This window comes from Phalacrocorax carbo, chromosome Z (genome assembly GCF_963921805.1).
Source record: "Phalacrocorax carbo chromosome Z, bPhaCar2.1, whole genome shotgun sequence".
Taxonomy (NCBI): Eukaryota; Metazoa; Chordata; class Aves; order Suliformes; family Phalacrocoracidae; genus Phalacrocorax; species Phalacrocorax carbo.
In genome coordinates, this window is record NC_087548.1 from 37,751,676 (window position 1) to 37,775,841 (window position 24,166).

At 40.0% G+C, this 24,166-nt stretch overlaps 1 protein-coding gene across 3 annotated transcripts in view; it reads left to right on the plus strand.

Moving 5' to 3' along the window:
- FOCAD (focadhesin) overlaps window positions 1-24,166 on the plus strand; it is a 125,457-nt gene that overhangs the window by 19,304 nt on the left and 81,987 nt on the right. For all 3 annotated transcript variants that reach the window (XM_064438988.1, XM_064438989.1, XM_064438990.1), the window contains 7 exons: window positions 1,443-1,547; window positions 6,169-6,270; window positions 7,316-7,520; window positions 9,799-10,005; window positions 10,459-10,546; window positions 11,242-11,444; window positions 16,569-16,826. In XM_064438988.1, coding sequence (XP_064295058.1) covers window positions 1,443-1,547; window positions 6,169-6,270; window positions 7,316-7,520; window positions 9,799-10,005; window positions 10,459-10,546; window positions 11,242-11,444; window positions 16,569-16,826 — 1,168 coding nt within the window. The remainder of the gene's footprint in view (window positions 1-1,442; window positions 1,548-6,168; window positions 6,271-7,315; window positions 7,521-9,798; window positions 10,006-10,458; window positions 10,547-11,241; window positions 11,445-16,568; window positions 16,827-24,166) is intronic.

Sequence of the window (24,166 nt, forward strand, 5' to 3'; positions counted from 1 at the left end):
AATTTGTTCAGACTTTTTGGTATAGTTTAAAAGCCTAAATGTATGATCCATTCATGATTTAGGAAGATGTTTGTGGAGCATACTTCACTCTGTGCCAAACAGTTAATGTTACTGTATCTCAGTTTTCTCATGTGTTAAATGAGGATGGTGGTTTGTCCTGTGAGAGGGTTAAATAAATGCTGCGTAACTTCTTGTTTCTAGCTCGCCGTCTGAGGAGTTCCTGCAGTTTTCCATTCATTGACAGAGCAGTGGAATTACAGATAAAATAGATTTCTCATATATTTTTTTTTCCTGCTAGGAAGGAAAGAAGGGGGAACAGTAAAAAGAAAAACACCCTGCATCCAATTCTCTTTTTCTTTCCTTATCTTGTCCTGTGTGATAGAAGTAACTTTTTGTCAGGTGACGATTTCTTATAATTGTATATTATGTTAGCCTTTCTTGTTTATCATGTGAATAAAGTGAGTTGTGATTATGGTTTACTAATGTGATTAGTAACTATTTAATAGATTTTTAGGGAATGATAATGCAGTTGTACAGCATGTTCTAGATGAAAAATCAAAGAATCAACCGTGACTTTTTTCCCTCTCTGCTTCTACATTTTCACCCTGTGGAAGAGTGTTTCATTATAGAATCCAGGCTGTTTTCTTAAGGAGGAATTGGGTTGGATCTGCCATGGTGTAGTTGGAAAGGTGTGGAAAGGACTTCATAATTAGAAGAGAATAGCAAAATTTAGAAAGTTGCCCTTGTAAGCTCAGCCAAGCTTTTTACTGCATGGTCACAGAGCTTTCTTTCCGCCTTGTGGTGCACTTCATTAATTTCATTAACGTCTCTCCAGGAGAACATGGGAAATCCTATCAAAATTCCAGAAATACTGTTGTTTCTTGAATTTTCCTGAATGGTAAATTAAACAACATAGGAGGAGGAGGATAAAATAGCTGTATATATCTATTTATGTAGTCCCTGGCTCCTGGGTTCAAAAGTCAGCACAAACTACGTGTCTCAAGTGTCTTTTTCTGCCAATGTGATTTCTCTTGCTTTCTCTTGCTAGACAGTGGTGTGTTTGAAATTTGTGTACTATGCTGGATGTTTACCTATAAACTTGCATTCAGAGAAGAGCTGATTTTCAATTTTTAATGTATTAAAATCCCTAGTTTCAGTTAAGCTTTGGACAGCAAATGTAAGTTATGGTAGAAGCAAACAATTAAAAGTTTTAATTGATGCATTAATTATTCTCTTTACTGTTTTGCTCATGATGTGAAAAGGAAAACGAAGACATGTGGATGCAAAACTTGCCCAGAACTGTGTAAGCAAATGTGAGGAGGTCATTAAGGAGAACTCAAGGCTTCTTGAGTGTCTGCTTTGTTCCTGGGTTCTTCCTCCTATGGAAGAATCAGCTAGTATAACTACATACGTGACAGTAATGTATTTCTTTTTGTCAACAGGAATGTGCATGGTTTAGTAAAAACTATTTCGAAATTACTACAAATTCAAGCTATTGAACTGGGAAAAGATGGAGATGAGGCTGTTTGGAATCTATATGGAATCAGGTTAGTTTCATATCAGTTTTATTTAGATATTATAGTAACTTGTGTTTTCCAGAAAAACATAAATAAGCGATGTTACTGGCTTTCAGTCTGTGCAGCTAATCAAGCACTGGCACAGGTTGCCCACAGAGGATGTAGAATCTGCACCCTTGAAGACAGCAAAACCTGACTGTGATCCTGGGCAGCCGTCACCAGCTGACTGTGCTTGAGCGTGTGGATTGGACTAGATGATCTGAGGAGGCCCCTGCCAAATTAAATGATTCTCTGACTCTGTGGGAATTTTAGTGGAAAGTTTTAAAGACAACATGAAGGCTGTGTATGAGAAAGAACAAATAAATGCTGGGACTTTTCCAGATACGGTAGCTGGATAATTGCTAATAGTCCTTTCAAAAGTCTTCTATTTTAAGATTGTGGACCACTTTCCTCTCACTTGTTTTTCCTGCTGTATTCCTGTTATCAAATTAAGGTACCTTAATGCTTTTACTGTTAAAAGTGGTTGCCATGTGAAAACAAATTATTTAAAGATGCATCCAGAGCTACTTGTATAAAGCTGCTTGTCATGCAATAGCAGCCATCCTAAGGAGACATGTTAGTGACTTCATCCAGCTCTTGAGAAACCTTGAGTCAGTGCTGACATTAACAGTCACTACTGTATCTTTTCTGGAGAAGATCCCAGGTTGGTAGATGTCATGAACATTTTTCAAGTTCCTTTTTATACAGTTAAGAGATATCATTGTAGCAGGCTGTAGCTATAATGCTGTAACGATATAAAAGCCACTATTTGGAAGACAGGAATCATGTCTTTGCTTACGCAAAATTAAATAGCAAAGAAAAGTGAAACAGGGTTTGGAATGCTGGATGCACTTGCATACCTGAAGTCCTGTGTGCCTTTGTTTTTCTAGCTATATCAGTTCTCTCTACGAAGTCCACACTCTCACAGAACAGTTTTAATTGAAAAGGCCTGTAATGAAGGGCAATGGAATTTATCCTGCTTTCCAGGGTGATTTTTGAAATTCCGAATAGAATGTAATTTAATATTCTATTTGTTAGAACATGGATCAATAAGTGTGCAAAACTATATGCTTTTGTGCTGCTGCACGGTTTGGAAGCAGTTTGTTATATTTTTGCTTCCCTTTTTGTTCATGTGATTTTTCTAAATGCTAAGACAGCACTAGCTTAAAACCTGTTCAGTTAATCCAGACAGAAAGCTAAATATCTGCTCCTGAAGAGCTTGTCCAGCTACTTTATTTTTGATTCTTCTTCCTGGATGTGTATATGGTCTCATTATCTTAGTGCAAGATCACCCCTGAATTGAACTTGCCTTTTTTTTTTAACAGAGGAAGCTGAGAGCTGCTAGTTTTTCTTTTACAAAGATTTAAATACAGTATGTTAAATTTTGTCTCTTTTAAGCTTTGTTAAAGAGGTGCCAGACATAAGATGTCAGGTTCTGTTGCTAAATTTCCTTCTGTCTTTAAGTACAATAGCCTTGTAATTGCTCTCAGTTCCATTAGCCCATATGGGTGGTGAATTTCCTTGATTTTATTGCTCAGACACTATTTGTAATTTTTCAGCTTTATTTTAGATTTTGTAATTACTTCCACTATTTAGGGCACCTTACTAAGAATATTTACTTCCTCATATTCATATATTATGAAAATAAATGTGTTATGTTCATGGCAAATAGATTTTGAAGATAGATTTGTGGTCGTACTTCTGAGTCTTGGTAGTGCACAGGCTGTAATGTGTCTGTATATGGAGATGACTTAGCAGCAGTTTTCTTTGTCTGACTTTATTGCATTCCTGTGGATTTCTGCTATTTTTTTTAAAGGCACAGTTATCTTCATGCCTAAACAGAAATTACCTGAGTCTGGTTTAACCTTCTTGCTGAGAATTTATATTCTAGATATTCTCCTGATTTAGACCAACTGCCTCTAGGCCGATGTCCTCAGCACTGCAATTAAATCTCAATAAATAAAAGCTTTTTCTTGATGCCTGAAAGCATATTAACAACACTTTTTGCTTTGTGGATATCCTATGGCAAGAAGTGCTTTGATATCAGAGCAAATTTCCTACATACTTCCACCTTAAGATCCAATGTAGTTTGAAGCTTTTGAAGAGAAGCAGTTGACCAAAACTTATTTTCTCTTCAGGTATCTCAGAATTCTTATTAAGATTTTAGCATGTAGCATGTAAGGACACTGCAGTTATGTGCTGTTACCTGAGCTACACAGCTGCAGAGTTCAGTGAGTCATATTGTCATATTTGACTGTTGTCTTCTATTGAAGTAGATATTTGCAGTTTCCTTGGTTGTTAGCTCTGTTGCAAAGAAAACATTGTGAAGAAAACAAGAGGCATTAGGAATGTAAAATATATTGTAATTAGGTTTCATAACTTGGTGGGCCTTTCATTCAGCTAATTGTGATATTTATTACTCTCTGATTATGTTAAAAACGGTTCGGTTGCTCAGAATTCAAACAATGTTAACATTGAGACTGTAAAAATTACATAAGCACCGCCTTTAGTTTAAGGATATGTCTGCTAGATGATGGTGTTTTTTTAGAAATAGCATCTTAAAAGGCATAGCATAACTCTAAACATACCTGTTGACAGCAGGTAAGTATTACCTCTTCAGCTCACTTACGGGAAGCCTTACTACACAGTCACATTATGCAACTCAAATTTGCTATGTAATGGAAAAATAGATATATATTTTTAATTCTTTTATGGGATTCTTGAAGATCTCATTCACTTCACCTGGAGATGCATTTGTTTGTTGTTGCTCAAGATGAAGCCTGTGTCAGATAGCATAATGCTATTGAATGTCTCAATGAGTGTTTTCTTCTGTAATAAAGACTGCTTCAGATCTTGTGCTTTCTGATCTTCACAGGTTTTTAAAACAGCAGTGACAAACAAACCAAATACCATTACAAACCCTTTCTAAAAGGCTTATTTGACTATATCATTCACTGGAGTAAAATTAACAGTATATCAAGAAAACTAACAGTTTCTTCACTGCAGTGTTTTGTATCTGCTGTCCTTCAAGTGAGACAGCTCACATGAAGCCCAGCAGTCTGTTGGGCTGTAAACACATGCAAGGAGCTTCAATGTTATGTTAGAAGTGTAGGTGTGTGTGCTGTCCTCCCCCCTCCCCTTTATTTAAAAGGCATGCTTAGTGTCTGAAACTGAAGCAGTCTCTCTTGAGATGTACCACTTCCGTTGGTCAGTCTCGGGTCATCTGGTGCTATATAGGTAAAACGGACTGAAAATCTCTCTGGTGTGTAGCACACATTTGTTGGACATGTGAACAGGAAAGATGGTTAACCAAACTGAATGTCTGCAGCATCTGCAGTTCCTAGACTTATGCTGCCCTTCTCTGTGGCTGCTAACCTTGCGTGGTGGTGTGCATTTGTGGCCTTTCCATTTATTCGTAGTCCTGCTGTCTCACATGTCTAGCAGGTCTGTGAGAATCAGCAAGGCTCATCTCTTCCAACTTCCCTCTCTTGCTATTAGGAAAGTTGTTTCTGCTCTGAGAGCACGTAGGTATCTTGTGGTCTGCTGTTAAGCTGTTTGTATCCTGGAGAAGAATCTACACTACTCTGCTTGTGGTTGGCTGAGGCAGGAAAGGAAACTGGGGGAAATAAGAGCACTTAGCAGGCAGGTGGGAATAAGGGGACCAGCGACAGCAAGGACAGTAAACTGCAGAAGGAGGTGATGGAGGTAGTGATGAACCTGCCTTCACATCACTAATTCTAGCCAATTTCCCACCTCTCCAGGAAGTTTAATGTTCAGACTCATACTGTTTTCCTTTCTTATACTAACTTACTGTAGTCAAATGACTTTGGTTTTGCTTCTGACAACAAATCATATACTTCAGGCTCCTCTCCTGCCCAGCTTTTCCTCCACCTGCTACTGTACAAGAGTAGTCACTGTTTGGTGCAAGCATCGCACTTCTAGGTCATGTAGATGGCCTTCAGTCATTGACTTGGAGGTGGGGAAGGTGGTGGTGATAGATTCATCTGGGAAGAACAGGTGACTGCTAGGCCTTTCAACTGCAACCATTGTCAGAGTGCTGGCAGTAAAGTGGAGGTCCCTAGGCTAGTGGTATGGCCAGCTTTTCTCCTTTCCTGCTTCTTTCACTGCCTTAAAAAAAAAAAGAAAACCAAATAAATAAGTTTGGAGCAGTTTTAAAGTAGTAGGTAGGATGTTGGTCATCTCAATTGGTCTTAGGTGCTGAAGATTTGTAGTTGGGCTTGAAAGACCGGACTGATACGTGGTTCAGGTTTTTCTGTGGTATTACTTGGAGCCCACTGCTAAAGCCTACTGCTGCTACCGATGACTCAAATCAGGCCACACAGCTGAACCATGATCCTTACGCACTTATTTAAAAAAAAAAAAAAAGAAAAATCAGACTAAGGCTTTTTGAATACAGACTTTGTTTTAGTCTTGTTTCCTGAAGTTCCTATAAAATGTGCTCTTTTGACAGTGTAGCAGTGTTGGTAAAGGGAGTTGGTAATACCAGGGGGTTAAATTGTCTATTTCTACAGTTGCCTTTATTTTGAAGATAGTTATTTTGCACACTCACTGTCTGCATTATAGATCTAAATGTGAATTCTTTGTGTTTCAGGAACACTCCTCATCCATTAATCAGTGTCCTTGAAAACAGACCTGATTGCTGGCCAGTTCTACTGCAGCAGATAGCAGTATTTTTCCATCAGTGTCCAGAGAGGTAAATGAATGAATAAATAAAAAATAGCAGATGTAGATAACTGAATCATATCAGTGTAACTTTTTTCTTGAAGGCAGCTGCAATAAGCAGTAAGAATTCTGTCTTTTAAAAAACGTAATTATAAAATTTAATGACAACATTTAAAGGTTAAAAATAGAATAGTGATAAAATACTAGAGTAATCAATCAGAAATCAATTTTGATAGTTTTTTTCTTAAATCTTATGTTGATTGTAATTTTTATGGATGTGGAAAAATCGGTGCACCTTTGGATTGTTTTTAAAATAAGCAATTTGGATAATTTGCTTTGTCAAGATTTTGACTGCTTAGTCAAAAAAATGACTACTATGCATGTATAATTCATCCATGCAAAATGGAAATTCATCTATGCAAGGGGAAAGCACAGATTATTATATCTCATAGTAAAGAGGAGGTCTTTAAAAACGATGTATTCTTGATTTAAAAAAAAAAAATCAGTGACACAGCCTTATTATAAAATATCTTTAATAGTGAACAAATACCTAACTACCAACAATTTCAACATTTCATGCTTACCTCCAAAGAACTTATCCAATAAAGCTTCAGTGTAAGATACCAAATATTGTAGAGGCCTTAAAGCCAAATGTTTTCAGTGATTTTTGCACCTATATGTATGTTTTTAATGTAAAAGGTATCTCTTTTCTCCTGTTTTCTGCAAGACTTGTACAAATCCAACAGAGTAATAGTACAGTGAAATTGACTTCTGTATTCTGTTGCTCTGAGTAAACAAATATGTTTATTAATCTCTTAAATTTCTGTTGGGCCTAGACTACGTGATCAACAGTAAGACTTTCAAGCAAAAGTGTGTTTTGTTCTATTTAGTTGATTAGAGTATTTTTAAAATACCATGCTAAATCTGGGACTTGTGAAGAGTTCTGTTAGATGTCTGAATGATGAAATGAACTGTGAATTTTTTGCTGCTGGATTGTTCTGAATTAAAACAGGGGTGGACATTTGTTAAGCTTTCAGTAGAAAGCAGCCTTGGCAAACTTTTTTCTCAAACTGCAGGACACAGAGTTCATGTGTTGGAATAATGGCTCCATTTCTCAGATACCTGTATTGTGAACCATCTCAGTTACGGGAATATGCTGAACTGAGAATGGGTTTACTTAAGCTCTTACTTCAGCCTTGTGGTCCAAAGCACAAAGAAGCACCCTCTGTGCTGGAATGCCAGATTCTTCAACTTCTCTGTGATTCAATTCCACACCTTCAGGTACAGTTGTTGCCTGACCCCACCTTTTACAAATGAATACTATCAAAGCAAACATAGTAGTAGTAGTATTGTCTTTCAAGTGTGCAAATATAGCATTCTCTTCCATTTCCTGTAGACCTGGTTGATTGGTTGGTAGTACAAAAATCTAGCAAACTGGCTCTTTCTAATAGAAGGTAAAACTTTTTTAATTGTTTAAATTTGATACATCTGGTAAGGTGTAAATTGAAACACATGTTTACCATAATTATTTGCAATTAGTTGCCTAGGTAAACATAAAATAAACTTGTAGAGATACACGAGAGTGCAAATGTTGTTAAATAGTTAGTATTTGTAAAAACAATGCAATTTTTAACTTAATAGGGATAATATTAAAATGAATACAAACTATATGAGAGGCATGATTTAAGTACTCCTAGATATTCCTTTCTTGCTCTTTGTAAGAGAGGGATTAGTGGATCTGAAGACAAACTTAATCCCACTGGCATATGCTGAAGTTTTTGAATGTATTTTCAAGTTGCACAGTGATACTTGCTAGGAGCTAGGGATTTAATCCTTCTCTCCCTTTGGTTAGGGGTCTAGGGTGTCGGTTAAGGTCAATAGCTCTGCTTTGCCTCATGCTTTACTGTGACATTGGTTAAGCTTTTTTGTACCTACGTACTTTTTCCTTCCTCTTTAGTGTTAGAGCAACATCTTCCGTTTCAAATATATTCAGTCAAACATGAGGTGCCATGGTATTATTGCCACAGAGAGAGGCTTTCATAATACCAACAATGTAAAGCTAAATAGGCTTGATATGAGGATATTTGGTAGCATCTTCCTCCTAAGGAATGTTACTAGTAAAGTAGACTTTCTACTGGTAGCTACTTTTCACAATCTTTTGGACAAATAATAATTTGTGTATACACATTTGTCTTGGTTCAGGGCTGCTCTTTGTGATGATGGGTACACACTGACTTTTTCTAGTCCTGGAGACAGTTCTGATTTTGTCTTGATTGTACCTGAACATAACATTGTGTCCTCAATGTATGACAAACATTCTGACCTGGTAACAATCAGCCATAAAAATGACACTGGAGAAGACTTATAAAATTAGCTATGAACCTTTCTTTCTTTCCTCCATGCTTGTTGGCACTTCTTTGTTTTTGTTTACTAGAAATCTGTTGCATTTTTTTAAAGTGCAGATTAATATTTGAATGTTTTTGTCTTGCCTGAGATACATCTTTCACAATGGAAAGGGAAATACTTCCTCCAAGAAGCCTGTTTGGTGGACTGTTTTATAACCTGTTAATTCTTTCTCCTCCTTTCTCTGAACATCAGGTTCTTCTTATCCTTCCTTTAAGCTTAGCCTTATTTAATCCTCTATGTATGTATGTATAAATACTGAAGTGCTTCCTAGTCATTTTGTCTGACAATATCAACCAAGCTGTCAAACATACAGCTTGTCACCTGCAGACTTTTCTGCTGAAAAATTCAGTGGTCATGAGGCTTCCGATTAGAGCAGATTAGGCATAGCATTTGGTCCAAGGGACTAAAAATCAGGATGTTATCCTTAATGCCAGCCCCAGAGTTTGGATTGGAATGGCTGCGTTTGTTTGGAACTGGAATTTCCAAGAGTAGAAATGCTGTCATCTGACACATTAGGATTTAGGCATTGTATCATTTAGGCACATTAGGCAACCTGCTTTTTGAAACCTCGTTACTTGGCTTCCAAGTATGGAGATAATGCTTTTGGGTATCACACTTCAGCTTTCAATTTTTGAAAGTAGGTAGATCACATGGTGCTCTAGAAACAGATAACACCACTGCCTTTCTCTTTTGAGACATATATTAAAATCTTGGTTACGTTACAGAGGAAATATCCTAGAGCAGGATGTTTCCATTACAAGAATGCTTACCTGCTGTATGAAATTCCCACACAATTTGTTTTATGTTGGTGAGAAAATCCAGAGAGCTGAATTAATCTGCTGTTTCTTTTGAGGAGAAAGGGATTTTTCTCACCAGTTACAAGAAATCTTTTTATTCTTTCATTTGTTCCTAATTTTACTTCACAACATTAAATAGCAGTTCATCTATTGTTTTTTTCAGGGAAGTTGGATAAGAGATTCCTAGGTTTAGTTTATAAATGTGTTTCTTCAAAGTCTTAATGATATTTGCAATGGAAACATTGCAGAGCTAAAAGAACTGGTTCTGAACTTGGGGAATTCTGCATAGATAGGGAAAGGGAACTAAACCAGAATGTGCTTTGGTTTTGTTTTGTTTTTTAACTACCTCTCTACAGCTTAAAGACCTCCTGCAAGTTACAGAAGCCTTTTTTTTCCTGCAAGAGGTATTCCTCAGCCTACTGCGCTATCCTGTGTTTTGGAAAGTTCAGTTATCCCAGTTTTGTCTGCAACTGTTATGCTTCTGTGAAGTGTGTTTAAATGTTACAGGAGAATGCTCATCTTTAATCACCTTAATAGAGGACAACTTTGAGCTCTTAAAAGAGGTAAGAGTTCATGGGGGAAAAATTAAAATAGTTATTAAATTTAAAGAATGTAATGTTTAAGACAGTATTTAGAGACATTGATACATGGCATTCATCTGCAAGTGACCAGTGTTGTTTCAAAAGTTTGTAGTTTTATTTTCTTTGTTGAAGACCTTCAGAAGGCAAAAACATAACTGGTTCTGTATATATTGATTAAGCTTTTAGTATGGGAGTTTGTTTGAACTGAGCTAAAATGGTTTGAACAGATTAGCAAATTAAAATATTGTAGTTACTCAGTCAAAACACTAGTTTTACACTCTTCATGTTCTTCATTGCATGTGCTGTCTTGCTTTGCATGTACGCACTATGATTCATTAAGAAACTCCTTACAGAGTTTTGGTTGTTGCTGATTTGAACTGTTTAATGCCACTGAAAAACAAAGAAGACTTGAACCTCTTTCTTTTTCCTTTGTAGGTATTTCCAGTGGAACAATGTATAATTGGGCTAGCACTTCTACTGCTGCAAACACCAGAAAGTCAGCAAAAGTCTCTCTTGAGTCTAGGTAAAGCTTTTCTTGTGAAAGAGGAATCCACACTCTGAAGACTATGTCTTTTCCTTCATGTTTATGAAAATAAGCACTGCATTCTCCTGAAGTTGGACTGGGTGATGAAATTTTTTTTATAAGAGTGTTTTTTTCTGAATTTAAAAAGTAACATTTCATCTAATGGCAGTAAAGATAAATTTTACTGCTATGCTGACTTTTTCCATAGATGTTACTGTGTTATAAACTCCCTGCTATCTTGAAGCTTATCTTTTTCATGTTTGAGTCAACAACAGCATATTCTCATCTGATATTCATGTATCCTGAATGGTTTCTGTTGACAGATCTTAAGAGAGCAGGCCTGATAGTCATGGTAATGTTTGGCTGAGCTTTTGACTTAGCAGTTCAGTTGAGTGGAGTTATTCCAGTAAAAGCAAATGACTGTGCTACATTCCATTATTTTATTTCTTGCTGCCATCGGGTACTTTGCTATAAAGAACAGAAATGTATAGGTCTCCAAATAGAATTGAAGTTTTACAAAAAAAAATCTTTTGCACTTTAGCTCTAGTATGCACATACTGTAATTCTGGGAACTGTTACTTCGATCGGACAGAGTGTTTCCTAGAAATATTTGTGTCATGCCTAAAAGTACAAATTATGTTAGTTCTTTTTTCCTGATGTGATCTTTGTTTTTTTCCCCACCTTGTCTTAAACAGCCTACAAAGTCCTTTCCTGTTCAGAAACCCAAAAGGTTGCAATCACAGCCCCTGCTTTGGTGATGCCTGTGCTACAGATCTTATCGTCTACAACAGTTGGAGACTGCCTGTCAGAGGATGATTCTGGAACTACCAGGCAGCAGCTGGCTGCAAATCTTCTGGGAATATTACAGGAGGAAGGTGTGAAGGATAAAAAGGAATTGGTAAAGTTATAAGGTTTTTTCCTTTTTCTGGGGGGGCAGGTAGGGGATGCATTTGACAATTTTGCTGCATTATGCCTAGCTGCTTGGGAAAGACTTTACATGTGCGAGCCTCTTTGTGTAATACATTATACGAAAACACTCAGAAATATATATAGTCCATAAAACTAGACTACTGGTAAAGTGGAAGTGTGTTTATATTCTAGAAATTGTTTTAGAAGATGGGATTTTTTTACTTTTAGAGACCATCTAGGTTAAAGAATTCATAGGACTTAGTAGAAAACAAGGTTATATATACTTAGTCTCTTTCAGAGTAGCTTTTCTACTCATCTTTATCCTTTTCCTTACCATTGTATGTGACTGTTAGCTACAATTCTTTCTTCTTTGGCTGAAGAGAGTTACGGAGCACATAAGTGTCACTTAGAAAATTTCAGCTCATTATCCTGGATCTTTTTATCTGTGCTGTTGGGTTTTGTATTGTTTTTATTTATTCACTTATGTCCCACTTAGCTGTCCTTCACCCTTTTGTCCCACCTGTTCTGAGAACAGGTGACAGCAAGTCTCTCTGATCAACATGTACTTAACACTGGAAGCTAAGCTCCCTTTCTGCTTTACACTCCTGTGTGCTGGTTTTGGCTGAGAAGGGGTTACTTCTCCTCACTGTGGGGGTCGGCTACCTTTCCAGCTTCCCGCGCTCTGCCGCGTGGTGGTGGGGTGGCTGGGAGGGGCAGGGCCATGGTGGGGGCAGCTGACCGCGACTGGCCAATGGCATGTTCATTCCATACCATGTGACACCATGACCAGTATATGGAGGGGGGCAGGTTGCAGCTCAGGAGCGGCGTGGCGTTGGGTCGGCGGGCGGCTGCGGCACGTGCAGTTTGTTTTGGCGGTTCGTTCCCCCGCTCCCCTCCCTTTCCCCCTCCCCCGGGTCTTTGCGCCTCTTGTTGTTCTCCTTTACGTTGCATTTCTGTTGTTGTTTCTTTTAATTTTAATTATTAAACTGTTCTTACCCCAACCCACGAGCGTTACCCTTCTGATTCTCTCCCCCATCTACCAGTGGGGGAGTGAGCGAGCGAGCGAGCGACTGTGTGGGGCTGAGCTGCCAGCTAAACCACGACATCCTGTTATGTGGTGTAGGGAGGGTGGTGATGTGACGATTTGGTGGCAGAAAGAGATGCCAGTTCTGAGTTCTCCTGCATGTCCTTGTCCTGGAGTCCTCTCCAACTTCATCTTCCATTTCCACAAATCTGAAAAGGCAGGGCCATTTAATTGTTTTGAAGTTCACTTTCTCTAAAGCCTACACTCCCAGTTTGGTTCTGAAAGAATACTCTGATGGATGTCTTTAACTATGGAAGGCTGCTCGCTTCCTCTTATTGGGAGTTTCTAGGTGGCAGCCTGTACAGATGTCAGTAGAGATCTGTTTCAGTGAGAGGTGTTCCAGGTACTTTAGTCCTCTGTGTTCTGAGTCAGCGGTGCATCTGTTTTCTTTTGTGGTGTTTTAGAAGTTAGTTTAATGTCACAGCAGGCTACGGGGTTACTGTAGGACACAGATTACGTTGTATAATATTGGCTACCTGTAACAGAACTTTGTTGTAGTAATTCTGATATTATCCTTGCTTCAAAAAGTATGTGAAGGCTTTTCTATTAAGGGCTCAAATAATTTGTGATGGCTTGTACTTTTTCTGTTAGCCATGTTAAACTGAAAACACATTACTTTTTGGTGGGAATTCTCTAACAGTCTCTTCACTTCTGTCGCAGTGGTTGATGTCCATGTGGAGTTTGTGTCAAGTAGCATGGCAAATCTTTGGTAATACATGTTTAGCAATGAGAATGGGGAGACAGATGCTCATTTTGCCTGATTATAATTTGTTAAAAGTGTGCCAATATCCTTTGGTTCTCAACTGAAAGAGGAAGAAAAATGTAGGATTTCTATTTAATGTTCCCATGGGTTCAGTCCATTTGTGTTGTAGGATCAGATCAGTGCTAAGAGAATACAATCTTTAATGAATTCTCCTTTCTTAGACTTCCCTTACATTGGAAATAGACAAGAAAAGAGGTAGGGAAAATAAAGGTTTATGATCACAGTGGGCAAACTTTTAATAGGAGTATTTAAGAGCAAACACGATTAAGTTACGGTATATTTTCACAGCATCACAAAACAGCCCAGGTTGGAAGGGACCTTGAAAGATTATCTGGTCCCACCTTTCATGGGAAAGGGAGCCTAGAGAATATTATCTAGCACTCTGTGCCATCACATTTTGAAAACCTCCAGCAATGGGCACTACACTGTGTCCCTGGAGAGGTTGTTCCAGTGAATGATTATTTTCACTGTAAAAAATTTCTTTCTTATATCAAGATGAAACCTCTCCCAGTGCAACCTGTACCCCTTGCCCCTTGTCCTCTCCATGTGGCTCCTTGTGAAGGGAGAGCCTCTGTCCTCTTTGTGGCTGCCCTTTAAGTACTGGAAAACTGTGGTAACATCCCCCTTGAGCCTATGCTTCTCCAGGGTGAAAAGACCTAACTTATAGGACAGGTTGTCCAGCCCTTTGATTATCTTCATGGCTTTTCTTTGGACCCTCTCCAGTCTGTTTATGTCTTTTCTTGAATTGTGGGGCCCAGAACTGGACCCAGTACTCTACGTGCGGGCTGACAGGTGCAGAGTAGAGTGGGATGATCACGTCTCTCTCTGTGCTAGTAATGCCCCTGAGGATGGAGCTCAGGATCCAGTTTGCCTTGGTTATTACAGCAGCACACTGCTGACTCATGTTCAGCTTGTTGTCCACCAGGCCAGTGTTATTCAAACACTGGCCTTGAGCTTTATCTGGTATTTGAGTTTTGTATTGGAGCTGTTACTGTACTTTGGGTGCCACCTCATGGAGACAATTAGCAATTACACCTCCTCTTCTGAGGGGTTTCTTATGGAGGAAATACAGAATGACACCTTTGCTACCTTCTTCTATGATGTCTCCTCCTTCGTTACAGTAACTTTTCAGTATCTTGAACATCCTTGGGTAGTTAAGATACATCTGTTGGTATTGCTTTGGCAGACAGTTTCAGTTCTGTCTAAGGTTAATAAGCAATTTAAGAATATCATCCAGAGATCTGCCCCAAGGCTCAATAGCTATGCGTGGCAGGGTATGTAGGATAGTATGGGCAAATGCCTAAGACGGTGGGCACCCCCAGTGTTGTGGGACTTCACCCCTGAACAAGTGCAGAATCCTCAAAAACTAGTAGAGTATTTGGAGAAAGTGTGTTATCACCCTGGCAACTCCAGAGAGACACAGGTCACTGCAGTGTGCTGGGGTATTGAGAACCTCTGCTCTGTCAGCATTATTAGTAACTTGTTTCCATGCCCTGTTCAGATATGGGCCTGTGTCTTCCCTGTGCTCCTGCTTACTGCTTATGTATCTGAAGAACCCTTTCTTCTTCTTGATGTCTCTGTCTAATTTCTGTTCCTGCAGAGCCTTATCCTCTCTGTTTGCAGGTCTGCATGCCCTAACAAGGTTCTTGTAGTTCTCAGTGAGTATGTGGCTGCCTTTCTTTTTTCTTTTGCTTTTATGCCCCAAACCTACATTTTCTTCAATGTTTTTTTTTTGTTGTTTTCCCCAGCAGTGATGGTAATGGGGAATTGGTCTACTTGTAGTCCCAAGATTTTGAAGAATGTTAGGATGTGGCTAACCTGCACTTCTACTTTGCCATTAAGGGATTTTGTGTATATCTTTCAGTGTTGGCAGACTGAAACTTTCTACCTAACCTGCCTGAATGGGGTGCAGCAATACAGTAAAAATAGGTGATAGTTTGTTTTCATGCAGCTGAAATAAAGGGAGAAGGGCGTGAATATTATTATGTAGCAAAACCTTTGAGGATGTAATGTGGAATGGGAAATTCCAATATAATGTTTCAGGCTCTACCAATTTTAGCAGGGTTTTTCTAGGCATCATACCCCCCCCCCCAAAAAAAAAAAAAACAACCCACAACACAAACCCCCCCCCAAAACCAAACCAACAACAAAACAACCTGTAATAGTCTGATCTTGATTTCAAGTCCTACGATATTGTAGGGGCAGGCAGCTAAGCAGTACAACTTACAGATCCTGAAGCTCTTCTTAGCCCACTGTATGTCCTTGGATAAAGTGTAAATACCTTTATCAATAAATGGCGATTTCACAACTGTATCCAGAAGAGATTTTTGGCTCCAAGTGGTCTTTCCAGCCAGAGAGTTGGCATTATAGATTGCTGATTTTTTCACATACAGTAACAGTAATGCATAAGTAATAGAATAAGTTAATTTTCATGTTATTTTAAAAGGTCATCTAAAATACAGTGGCATTCTACCTTCCATTAGCCAAAATAAATTTACATTGCATTGAACAGTGTGATTAAAATTAAATTGTGTGGTTTTGTGGAGAACAGTTTGTGCTACTCAGAATCTCTTTTTCCCTGGTAGTTTAAAGGTGAATGGGTCTTGCCCTGTTGGAGTCTGAATTCCTTTTTTAATGTTCATTTGGGACCTCTTTTCAAATACTTTCTTGACCTGATTTTTTATATAAATGTTCTTCATCTAATTACTGCCTGCCAACTACTATCTTGAAAATGGAAATATATTTCTGAAAACATTGCATTTCTAAGGAAACAAAGAATTAGTAGGAAAGAGATGGATTGTATTGGATTAAGCTTTTTTATTTTAATGAAAAACTTTGAAATTCTACATTAGTTTGCAGGAGCTTTAAAATATATATACTTTTACATATAGAAAGACCTGAGTTATGAGGATTCCTCATTTGTATATTACTACTTTCCTGCTTCTAAATGTTATCTTCCATGACTGCACCTATAGAACATTTTGTTCTGAGAAATGAAACAGACAAAAAATATAAAGTCAGATTAACTTAAACTGTGGTGTTTTAAGTACTATCAAAAGTCCATTTTAGTAAAGAAGTAGAAATACAGTTAGCAGGAACAGGACTGATGGATTCCAAATAAAGTGGGAACGCCTGAAGAGGGATTCAGCAACCCGTTCAATTTATTTACATTTATTGCATTTGGACCCTAAAAAACCAATTTGTTTTGGATAACAGAACTGGATTAGTTGATTGGTTGAGAAATTTTGTTTGTTTCTTGTTCTTAGGTGTCCTGCAAACTCCTTTTCCCTATAACCACATCGTACAGCTCATTGTATACAACCTGGAAGATCATGGAGCTCATGAAAAAGAAGTCTGCAGTTACTACCTGGTTATCTTCAGTGAAATCGCTGCTACCTGTTACAACTCAAGCGTCTGCCCATGTTTTCCTTCTGCTGGCTTATCTACTGATCCAGGAAAATGGAGACAGTCTTCGTGATGTACTCCAGGCTACCACAGAAATAGCCAAGACTGATTGTTCTCAGGTGAAGACTTACTGTTAGTGGATTTTGTTGCAGGAGTTGGGCTGGATTCTGCAGCCCAAGAGAGGCAAGGCTGCCACAGCTTTGTGATGCCAGGTCTGACAAATGGCAAGACTGTGCCTATATTCTCAGTAGGTAAATGCACATGCAGCACAGGTGTACACCACATACTTGTGCTTGTATGTATATAACACAGGCACACAGAGCACTCACAAGAATGCAGAACAACACCAGAGGCCCCATCCTGCTCCACTTTCTGGCTGAGCGGGATGGGGGTCTACTAGTGGGAATATATGTACAATGTATGGATATGTATTATATGTACAGTAGGGATCCCTCCAGCAATGGCGCATAGGTGGGTAATGTGCAGAGTAGGTGGCCGCTGGATCCCAGTCTCACCAGTTGCTGGTATCTGGACATGTGAGCCCCTGAGGCAGCTGGTTGCAGATGCTGGTGCAGACTGTCCCTCATCTTGGTGAGGGAGGGGGAAGGGAGGAAAGAGGGCGACACCCTTTTGTGTGTCACTTGGGGCAAAATATGTATTCTCTGTTTTGAAGTATTTTTTAGTTGTTCAGACTTAAGGAAAGAGATGGCTTATTTTTTGATATTATCTAATATATGTGAAAATAGAACATCAGGAAGTGAAAAGAGGTACTAAACCATTTCTGACTCTTGGTGACTTCCTAAATTATTCTCTGTATTCTTTTGTAGTTACTAGATGTCGTGATTCGGCCCCAGTCAGCAACTAAACACCACGCAGCCGCTTGCTCACTCCCCCCACCCCTGTGGGATGGGGGAGAGAAACGGAAGCGCAAAAGCACAAAAAACCCCCAAACTTGTGGGTTGAGATAAGAACAGTTTAATAATTACAGTTAAAAAAAATGATTATGATAATAATAACAATAATGATAATATAATAAAATGGTAAAGGGAAAAAGGGAAAAAAAAACCCCAAGCAACAGAAACGATACAACCGCTCACCACCCGCCGACCAACTCTGCCCGTCCCCAAGCCAAGATTGCTGCCTCCCACCCCCAGCCAGCTCCCCCAGTTAACATACTGGGCATGACGTTACATGATATGGAATATCCCGTTAACCAGTTTGAATCCTCTTGCTTACCTGTGCCCCCTCCCCTCCTGGCTTCTTGTGCACCTGGCAGAGCATGGGAAGCTAGAAAAGTCCTTGACTAGTATAAGCACTACCCAGCAACAATGAAAACATCTGTGCGTTATCAACATTGTTTTCGTACTAAGTCCAAAGCACAGCACTGTGCCAGCTGCAGTGAAGAAAATTATCTCTATCCCAGCTAAAACCATGACCGTATCCACCCCTTATTCCATATCATTTACATCATGTTCAGGTCCCATACTATCCAATACAATTTCAATAACCCCTACCTGCCTTCTCATCCTTTAATAGAATACATAGATTTCATTTATCATTCTCCTAGTCTATGGACCACCCCTGTGAAATGTCCGTGAAATGTCCATTGAAGTCATTTAGTCCATGACTTTGGGTTCCGTCTATTGTACGATTCTTTCAGAGAGGGTGTGTGTGTGGTGTTGGATTGTTGCCTGCTGAAGTCAGTCCTCGTTCCATCACCACTGCACTGTTAGTCCTTGTTCTATCACTGCTGCACTTTGCTTGGTTCAATGAAAGATCATTTTTTATTAATTTGGGAGAATACCACCATGTTACCATTGATACGGCATATAGCAACCATAGTAGTGGTGAGATACAACATTATATAGCTATTAACAGCATACCATTCAGTTCATTGGCTGTTTTCACCCAAAATCAAATCTCCTTGAGGTATACAGCGGCCTCCTCCACCCTCCTGCATCACCCACCAAGTGCACCCAGGTCCTTGAGCAAAAGCAATCCCACGAATGGGTTTGCCTCTGCGTGGCCAGTTGCTCTGCTTCCATTGCTGTAACTGCCGCACAGGGCATTTGCCACCATCCAGGAGTCAGTATAGAGACAGAGCACTGGCCACTTTTCCTGTTCAGCAATGTCTAAGGCCAGCTGGATGGCCTTTACCTCTGCAAACTGGCTCGATTCACCTTCTCCTTCAGCAGTTTCTGCGACTTGTCGTGTAGGACTCCATACAGCAGCCTTCCATGTCCGGTGCCTTCCCACAAGGCGACAGGACCCATCAGTGAACAGGGCATATTGCTTCTCATTTTCTGGCAGTTTGTTATACAGTGGGGCTTCTTCAGCACGTGTCACCTCCTCCTCTGGTGATAATCCAAAATCTTTGCCTTCTGGCCAGTCCATAATCACTTCCAAGGTTCCTGGGTGACTGGGGTTTCCTACTCGAGCCCGCTGGGTGATCAGTGCAACCCATTTACTCCACGTAGCATCAGTTGCATGGTGTGTAGAGGGGACCTTTCCTTTGAACATCCAGGCCAGCACTGGCAGTCGGGGTGCCAGGGGGAGCTGTGCCTCAGTACCAACCACTTCTGAAGCAGCTCGAACCCCTTCATATGCTGCCAATGTCTCTTTTTCAGCTGGAGTATAGCAGGCTTCGGACCCTCTGTATCCCCGACTCCAAAACCCTAGGGGTCGGCCTCGGGTCTCCCCATGTGCTTTCTGCCAGAGGCTCCAGGTAGGGCCGTTCTCCCCGGCTGCGGTGTAGAGCACATTTTTTACATCTTGTCCTGCCCGGACTGGCCCAAGAGCTACTGCATGAACTATTTCTCGTTTAATCTGTTCAAAGGCTTGTCGTTGCTCAGGGCCCCATTTGAAATCATTCTTTTTCCAGGTCACTTGATAGAGAGGGCTTACGATCAGACTGTAATTTGGAATATGCATTCTCCAAAAACCCACAACGCCCAAGAAAGCTTGTGTTTCCTTTTTGCTAGTTGGTGGAGACATGGCTGATATTTTGTTGATCACATCCATTGGAATCTGACGATGACCATCTTGCCATTTGATTCCTAAGAACTGTATTTCTCGTGCAGGTCCCTTCACCTTACTTTGTTTTATGGCAAAACTGGCTTTCAGAAGGATTTGGACTATTTTCTCTCCTTTCTCAAAAACTTCTTCCGCTGTGTTGCCCCACACAATGATGTCATCAATGTACTGAAGGTGTTCTGGAGCTTCTCCCTGTTCCAGTACAGTCTGCATCAGTCCATGGCAAATGGTAGGGCTGTGTTTCCACCCCTGGGGCAGTTGATTCCAGGTGTACAGGACACCCCTCCAAGTGAAAGCAAACTGTGGCCTGCACTCTGCTGCCAGAGGGATTGAGAAGAATGCATTAGCAATATCAGTTGTGGCATACCACTTGGCTGCCTTGGACTCCAGTTCATATTGTAGTCCTAGCACGTCTGGCACAGCAGCACTCAGCGGCAGCGTGACTTCATTCAGGCCACAATAGTCTACTGTTAGTCTCCACTCTCCATTAGACTTCTGCACTGGCCATATGGGACTGTTAAAGGGTGAGTGGGTCTTACTGATGACTCCTTGGCTCCTCAGTTGGTGAATGAGTTTATGGATGGGGATCAGAGAGTCTCTGTTGGTGCAGTATTGCCGCCAGTGCACTGTTGTGGTGGCGATCGGCACCTGTTGTTCCTCGACCTTCAGCAACCCCACAACAGAAGGGTCCTTCGAGAGAGCGGGCAAGGTAGACAGCTGTTTAGTTTCCTCCGTCTCCAAGGCAGCTACACCAAAAGCCCACTTGTACCCTTTTGGGTCCTTGAAATACCCTCTCCTGAGGTAGTCTATGACAAGGATGCACAAAGCCTCTGGGCCGGTCACAATGGGGTGCTTCTGCCACTCATTGCCAGTTAGGCTCACTTCGGCTTCCAATACAGTTAGCTCTTGGGATCCTCCTGTCACTCCAGCAATGCTGATGGGTTCTGCTCTTATATAGTGTGATGGCATTTGCCCATATTATCCTACATACCCTGCCACGCATAGTTATCGAGCCTTGGGGCAGATCTCTGGATGATATTCTTAAATTGCTTATTAACCTTAGACAGAACTGAAACTGTCTGCCAAAGCAATACCAACAGATGTATCTTAACTACCCAAGGATGTTCAAGGTACTGAAGAGTTGTTGTAATGAAGGAGGAGACTTTATATAAGATGGTAGCTAAGGTGCCATTCTGTATTTCCTCCATAAAAAACCTCTCAGAGGAGGAGGTATAATTGCTAGTTGTCTCCATGAGGTGGTAGCTGAAGTACAGTAACGGCTTCCGTGCAAGGCCTTAATAACCAATAACGGTCAAGGCCAATGTTGTAGTAACAACTCTCCCAGGCAAAACATCACTAATAGCTACAGGGCACAGCAGACCACAAAAACCAACACCAATCTTTAACAGGGACAGTAAATACAAGGGCATGGTGCAGACTGCATAAACTAATACTGAGAACAGAGTCTATGCTGTGACCAGCAACTGTTATTACCTCAACGCTTCGTGCCCCGCTAGACACTAGAAGGCTGCCTAATTCCTTGTGATATCTGTATCCTTGCTTCTTAAAAATATGTGTGTAGTATTTGCTTCAGTACTGAATTCAAGCCAGAATTATGCAGTATGCTTATACTTACCTACATAACCTGCAAAGATAAATGGGGATATCTGGAAATGGTAATAGGTAATGCATGAGGTGTTACACAAAAACAATCATAACTTATTTGTAACATAAAAAAAATGCAGGGAAGAGAGAAGTGTTGCTTCAAAATTCAGATGTGCCATGAACACAAGCTTTATTTGCTTCAGTTTTTTTGTAAATTGCTTTCTGTCTCAAAGAGTTATCATACTCTGCAGTACATGAGTTGGAAAAAGATACAGTTTATAGGATATGCTCTTTGATAGCTTATGGTGCTGAGCACTGTAGGGAAGCAGTCCAGAATGTTCTTGCTGTTGAACACATACTGAAATGCTCTGTTAAATCAGGCCCATTATATGGTGCTTTTGGACATAACTGTATTTCTTAAGCCGGAGAAGTTTTTACACCAGGTGACAGCTTCATCTGTTGTGGGTTGCCTGCTGTTAACCTTTTATGTCTCTTCTGAAATCTCTTTCAGGTTGGCCTTTTGTTGTGTTGTTTTGTTCTATGAGTGTGTCTCATAATGCAATCAAATTGATACAGATTTGGGAACGTGTGATTTTTTTAACACTTTGTTCGAGTTTTTTACATTTTAACTTTTCTTTATTATGTAATTAGCTATTCTGAGGATTAGTTATTTTATATTTATAGGCTTAAATTATGCTAGTTCCAGGTTTTTTGTTTTCTGTTTCTAGACTCTTGAAATTTGTTAACCTCTGTTTTAAAGATAAGGGTTTGGTTTTTGGATGGCATGTAGAAAAGGTAATTTGACTCCTGTTCAGACACACAGTAACAGATTGAAAAGTCCAGTTTTCACTCTGGAGAAAATTGCAGGGTTTTGCTGTAGAATTGCTGATCAGGACTGTGAGTGTTATGTGGGCATGGAATAACATGCAGAATATGTTTATTTACATGAACTGTAAGATCACTGCTCTGAAAAAAAGTGTGAAATGTATTATTTACACCTTAGCCAAACCAACTGTAACATTTCCAGGAAGTGTGTAACCTCCAAATGCATTTAACTCATTGTGTGTCTCACTACAGACTGAGGAAATAGACACATAAAAATACTTTGGAGAGAGGAATAAAAAAGGGGAAGGTTTCATTGGTCTTAAAAAGATTTTTCGTTGTGGCATCTGTAGCTTAGATTTTTTTTTGTGTGTTTTTTTTTTTTTTAGTCTGGAAGAATCATAGAATGGTTTGGGTTGGAAAGGACCTTTTAAAGGTCATCTAGTCCAACCCCCCTACAATAAGCAGGGACATCTCCAACTAGATCACGTTGCTCACAGCCCCGTCCAACCTGACCTTGAATGTTTTCAGGCATGGGGCATCTACCACCTCTCTGGGCAGCCTGCTCCAGTGTCTCACCACCTTCATTGTAAAAAAACAAGTTCCTTGCATCCAGTCTGGATCTACATTTTTTTAGTTTAAAACCATCACCCCTTGCCCTATCACAACAGGCTCTACTAAAAACTCTGTCCCCATCTTATAAGCTGCCTTTAAGTACTGAAAGGCTGCAACAAGGTTTCCCTGGAGCCTCCTTTTCTCCAGGCTGAACAGCCCCAACTCTCTCAGCCTTTCCTCATAGGAGAGCTGTTCCACCCCTTAGATCATTTTTGTGGCCCTCCTCTGGACTCGCTCCAACAGGCCCATGTCTTTTCTGTGCTGGGGTCCAGAGGCTGGATACAGTACTCCAGATGTGGTGTCACCAGAGCATTGTAGATACGGATGCAGTATATTGGGAAGAGGTATAGCAGTGAAGAGAAAATTGCAAACTAAACTGAAGGGTACAGTCAGCTCAAGCTGTCTGCAGCCATCTGTAGCACACTTCAAACCACAAGAAGCAATCAGCTGAATTGAAAAACATCATTGGACGATTTGCGATTATAGTACATCCATGCCTGTATGCAAATTAAATAGGGGTGTGTCATGCTTTGGTCATTTTATTGTATTTTGAAGTGCCTGGTTTGTCCTGTGCATGCTGCTATCATTATGCTGGTGTTATTTTGTATGGTATTCCATTTTAGTGAATACACAGGTTGCAGGTTCAAGATGGCAATGTTTATACAAAACCTGAACTGCAGTGTTGGTATTTGCTTTAGGAAGAACTTGCAAGGCTATACAGCTTATCTACAGTTCAAAATAAGAACATGATCTTCTTCCTAGATAGTCCGTTTTGAAGTATTTATTCAATGTCCTTGGTATATTCCTTGTTGAACTGTGTGTAGAACAGCTGCCCTGGGGTGTTCCAAGTATGACATCAGTGGAAATACTGAGCTGCCAGAGTTAGAACTGAGTCTTCAAAGTTAGGCATCTGGTGGAAATGTGCAAAGCGAAGTGCTTTTTGTTCCAGTCAGGATATCTTTTCCCATTCGCTTTGTCCACTTAATGGTTCTTTCTTATTTTCTTAGAATGACTGTTATTTTCTTGCACATTAATTAATTCTTTCTCTTAAACTACAGATTTAAAATTATTCCATTCTGTTATAGCTTAGTACCTCTTCCAGAGGATGGTTACATAACACAAAACAGAGGAGAACTAAAAAGCAGAAAAAGGCGTAACAAGACATGAACAAGTCAGAACCTCACAGTACTCTGCTCAGAGCAAAAGATTATTTCTCAGACAACTGTGGTAAGAGGGCACCTGGAGCTGGCTTCCTTTTAATTTGTCACCTGCTTCTTGTCACTTGGTTTAACTTAAGATACCAGTGCTCTTTGTTTTTTAAAAACTTACAGAGAAAAGAACTGGATCATAAAGGCTCTGGTGGTCTGTGGCAGGGATGAATAAT